Raw genomic sequence first — 5,319 nt, 5'->3', positions numbered from 1 at the left:
TTTATTGACCTATTGAAGATGGGGTGGTACAGAAGAGAGACCTAACCCATCCTACTATGGAAATCCTAATTGTCCCCAGAAGGTTGTGCTGTGCTGTGCCGTGTGCCAGCTGTGTTTTGTGACCCTTAAGCCCTCAGAATATAACAGCCGTACCATTTCCAATTTGTCACTCCCATTGCTTTCTGGCCCCTTCTGTTTCTACTGCACACCGTGTATTTTCTGCATAATAATACTGCACACAGTTGGTTTACTTCCAATTTTATTCAATTCTGATGTCCTTTGTTAACATGGTTGATTATTTAATGTATACAGTGACGCTTTAAAAGCTTAGATGTTAGGGTACGAGTATCAGTTTAAATGATCCGATATTGAAAACCTATAATTTAAGCATTTTACTAATTCAATTCGAACCTAAATGATGATTTTATCGCTTCTTGAACAATCAATTATATCAATAAATAAAATCTAAATTAAAGAAAATTGAGTATAAGTGAAATTTTTTCGATCGAGATTCAATACGAGAAGTGAATTATAAAATAGATGGTCATGGAGATTTAATGACAAAGGTGGGTTAAAAGGGGAAAGGTATACCAACCTTAGCGTTGTGGGTTTTTTTTTTTTTTTAAATTAAATTTATTTATATTATCAAGTTTTGTGAGGTTTTAGCTTAAACAAAGAACCCCCACGTTTTCCCTCTCTCTCCTTTGATGATGCTCTCTCTGTCTCTCTCCTCTCCTTCCTCTACTAAAACCCCTCTCCTCACTTGCTCTTCTTTCTCAACTCAATTCATTTCCCATTCTTCTCATTTTCTCATTTTCTCATTTTCCCACTCTCACACGAAATAAACACGCACACTCTCCAACTCTCTTTTTATTCTTTGATTCTCTCCTTCTCCAACAAACAGACTCAGCCATATGCTACTCTGCTCTCACACTGTCTCATACTCACAAAAGCCTGCTCCTTTTTCAAGCTTCAAACGCATTCTCTTCTATTTTCAGTAACAGAGAGAAACCAAAGCTAGAATCTTTTTCCTTTGGGTTGTTTTTAGGCTCAAAACAACACCAAGGCCCCCTCCTCTGAACTCAACAACAATGGCTGACCCGACTAACTCGGAGACCGAGTCAAGCTTCAACTCACCCTCTTCGCCTTCCCCATCCTCATCTGGGTTTTCGCAGTCCTTGCCAAACTCGGCCCAAAACCCATTACCCGGAAGCTCTGACTCGCCCGACCCGGATCAGAAACGGGTCAAGCGAGCTCGAGAAACCAGCAGCAAGCACCCGGTTTACAGAGGGGTCCGAATGCGGACCTGGGGCAAATGGGTATCCGAAATCCGCGAGCCCAGGAAGAAGAATCGGATCTGGCTCGGCACCTTCTCGACCCCGGAGATGGCCGCACGTGCCCACGACGTGGCGGCTTTGTGCATCAAAGGCAACTCGGCGATCCTCAACTTCCCCGGACTCGCCGGGTCGCTGCCCCGACCCGAATCGAACTCTCCCCGAGACATCCAAACCGCCGCTGCCAAAGCCGCTTCCATGGAGATCACGCTAAACGCACCTCCCCCACCGTCACAGTCATCATCACCGGCATTGTCACAGTCGTCGTCGTCGTCATTATCATCGTCATCATCGTCATCCTCATTGGTGGGTCCCACAACAAGTAGTACAACAAGCGGGGACGCGGGAACGCCAGAGGAGCTGAGTGAGATAGTGGAGCTGCCGAGTCTGGGGACGAGTTACGAGTCGGCCGAGTCAGGGAACGAGTTCGTGTTTGTGGACTCGGTGGAGGGGTGGCTGTACCCTCCACCGTGGTGGCACAACAGTTATTTTGAGGAGGAGTATGGGTATAATAGTATTATCAATAATATTAGGGATGATCAAATGTTAATGCCTGAGCCACCAGCAGCTGCAGAGTGCTTTGCTGATGCCTTATTGTGGCAACATTAATATCAACTCAACTGTTGCTTGCCTCTTCTTGGCTCTCTCTCTCTCTCTCTCTCTCTCTTCTTCATCCTGTGTGCTTTGCTTCTCTCTCATTTTAATTTTTTTTATTTTATATTTATTTTTCTAAGGGCTATATACTTTTTCTTGATCCTTTTAGGCCATCGGTGGTTGCAGTGATTAGTTTTGGGGTAGTATTTTCTCCACTCCATTGCCAAATTGTCAATGGTCCATAGTCCACAGTCCTCCACAGTATACACAGTCTACAATCTACACACAATCTCTCTCTCTCTCTCTCTCTCTCTCTCTCTCTCTCTCTCACAGTCACTTTCTGTCCCAAATATTTCTACTTTTTTGAAGAATAAATACAATAAATTGTTTTGGAGTTTAGATTATGACTACTTCCCCTTTGATTGAAACCGAAGAGAAAGGGGCCTTCAGTTTCCTAGTTGTTTTTCACTGTTTCCTACATTTCCGAGACATTCTTGTAACTAGTAATTTCTTAAACCATTGAATTTATTGTAAGTGTTAATTCATGGGGAAGTGTTATTACCTTAAAGCATACAAATAATCCATGTCTTTGATTTTCTCTACATGCATTATTTCAGTGACAATTGCTCATGAATCATGATCTTGGCCATGTGTGCATGTTTAGTTTAGTAGTAAGATCTAGTTAGGGGACTAATTGCAGTGACAATTGCGTTTCAGGCTGTATGCCATAACTGGTTCCCAAAGATGCCTCTGAATCACTGACATGTATTATTAAGAGAGATCGGTAATTTATTATTATAAAATATATACATAGACCAAAACACTAGGGTTTCCAAGGGTTGTTAGGATTTTCTTTGTCCTTTTTTCAACTTCCTTAATTGAGACTGAAGATGGTTGTTTGTTGGTGTTCATCTTAATTACACTTGTAAGAACAAAGTTCTAACTATAGTAAACTATATTGTCCAAGTAAGTTTGTACGCTCCAGTTCTGTTGACATGGAAAAGAAGAAGATTAAAAAATCGTTTAATTATGAGACGTCCTGTCTTCGTTATGTACTTGTAATTACTAGATATAAGCGATATCGCCGGAGGGGAGACTCGAATAGAAACCTACTTCTAAATTCTAATTAGGTAGGCTAATATTTAATATGTTGGTTTAACAAAGTTGCACATGCAGTTAAAAGAAGAGAAAATCCTAATAAATCGCCTAATAGTTCCCTGCTGTCCAGCCAGATATGTGACGTGAGCTCTTTGATTCCATTGCATATATAGTATATATAGTACAAATCCTTTACATAAACACCCTAAACAATAACAAATAAGCCAAATCCAGAAGTACTTGACAAATAATCTAGAGGGTTTGGAAGCTGTCAATAGCCATGTTCATGAATTTCCCAGTACATAAGCATCCCTAGTAGCTGAAAATCAAAGCTCACGTACTATTTAAAACAGGGCTTTTGCTCTTGCTAACTTTTTGTTGGCATCCTCATGGCATTAAGCTCCAAAACTGACAAAGGAGAAGAGGATTTTGGTGAACAGAGGGAAACTTTCTATTGAATTATCAGAGACAGAAAATCCTAAACCCACTTGCAATCTGTTTTTCACTGCAGATTGCTAGCTGCGTGGCTCCTCCATCTATACACAATATAATAATATATGATTAAAAATAATTGAAGTCAAACATCTCCGACCCCATTGCGAAATTTGCTTAGCTGGAAGATGTGAGAGCAAAGCAAATTAAGGACCCACTTCTTTGATTATCATCTTTGTCTTCCAACTACGATTTTTATTTTTATTTTTTATTTTTTTTATTGTTTTGCAAGTACTTATATAATATTATTTTATGTGGCTGGAAAGTGGGAATCCTTTTATTTAAATCTGGCTAGCTTGCAATTAGCTCGAGTCCAAGTAATTCAACATCAATGGACCAATTATCTCTAACCTGTCAAACCAAAATAAGTACAATTTTCACTGTATAATCCCATAGTGATGATGGGAAAAATTATATGTACCTCCCTCCCTAAATTATTGTCGATTCAATGAAATCGAACTCTTAACCTAATTTAATTCTAATAGCGTATAATATATGTCGTAATTTATCTCAATTATCGTACTGAGAAATTTGATAAAACTTACTAGCAAGCTAGCTAGGGACATAAAATAAGTACATACTTTTTGCATATATGTGACCACCATATTATTTATTAGGGATTGCAGTGCAAATAGTAGTTGCAGTTTGCTTCAACAAAATGAGCATCCATCTATCTGCATCAAAATTACAAATTGATTGGGTATTGATCTGTCACACGTGCACTTAAATTCGAAAGTTGACCTATGATTATCTAAGGAATTGATTGGGTATCCCAAAACCCAGCTTAAGCATTTGGTGTGCTCGTTCATACCTGCAATTTCCATGTTACCCACATTTTTTTTTTTATAATTAAGATTTTAATCTCCCAAAGAATGTTGCAGAGTTGGAGAGGGTGGCGATAATGTTCACATTAACAATCAGTAAATAGATAGATTAATGTAGCTTCCAATTAGGGACTTCCTCACTAACTTCGATGGTGAATAGAATATACTTAATTTGCTTTCTAAGTCAAATCATTCATCTAATCATTCTTGATTATTATTAATTGATATGATCATCGTACGCAGATTTGTGTGTATTGTGATTCACATTAAACCAGGGTTAGCACTTAGCGATAGCAAAGATGGGTAATTAATTAATAAGATCCCGTGGTACATGCTTCCATGAAACCTTCGTATGCGCTCAAAATTTGACCATGCATGTGTCCCTTGATTTTATTATTCAACATGCAGTCGCTAAATGATAATTAACTTTGTTATAAACACAAATTAATATTGACCCTCAAACTTCACTTATATCACGTTTAAAGTCTCGGTCAACCGATGTGTACATCTTACAAAATATTTTGTATTTGGAAATGTCAGTTAGGTCATACTTTTGCACTTAAATTCGAATTTTCATTTTCGTAAATTAGATTAAGTTAAAGTAATGTAAACTATCGATTGTGTACTTGTACAAGTAGTGATCAAAATTAATAAGGAGGTAGACGTATCTGTGGCCCATATACATCACGAACCCATGACAAGTCCTGCATATACTAAAAACACACATGATGGACAATCAATCATCCAGATACTTCCACATATAAATATAAATATAAATATAAATATAATATAAATTCGAATTTGTTTATATTATTAGGCTTTAATTTATTTACATATGTATAGCTATTGTGAACGTGTGATGAATCTAATGCATGCACCCTTTTGATGGTGGTTGGGATGATTTGGTGGTACGTATATTCTGGGCACCATATCTTTCGAAAAGGCACCCCTTCCCTCATACTGTCATACATAATATT

General features: G+C 38.2%; 1 protein-coding gene across 1 annotated transcript; it reads left to right on the top strand.

The window, feature by feature from the left end:
• On the top strand, nucleotides 402-2,527 carry LOC18771268 (ethylene-responsive transcription factor TINY). The gene has a single exon (XM_020567714.1). The coding sequence runs from the start codon at nucleotides 1,092-1,094 to the stop codon at nucleotides 1,941-1,943; it is 852 nt and encodes a 283-aa protein (XP_020423303.1). The 5' UTR covers nucleotides 402-1,091; the 3' UTR covers nucleotides 1,944-2,527.

Source organism: Prunus persica, chromosome G7 (assembly GCF_000346465.2).
Source record: "Prunus persica cultivar Lovell chromosome G7, Prunus_persica_NCBIv2, whole genome shotgun sequence".
In the NCBI taxonomy this organism is placed as follows: Eukaryota; Viridiplantae; Streptophyta; class Magnoliopsida; order Rosales; family Rosaceae; genus Prunus; species Prunus persica.
Note: the sequence above shows the minus strand (reverse complement) of the source record. Positions and strands in the feature narration are given on the sequence as shown.

Bases quoted from the DNA above. Each gene is read 5' to 3' on its own strand.
- LOC18771268 (XM_020567714.1), top strand. From the start codon at position 1,092: ATGGCTGACCCGACTAACTCGGAGACCGAGTCAAGCTTCAACTCACCC.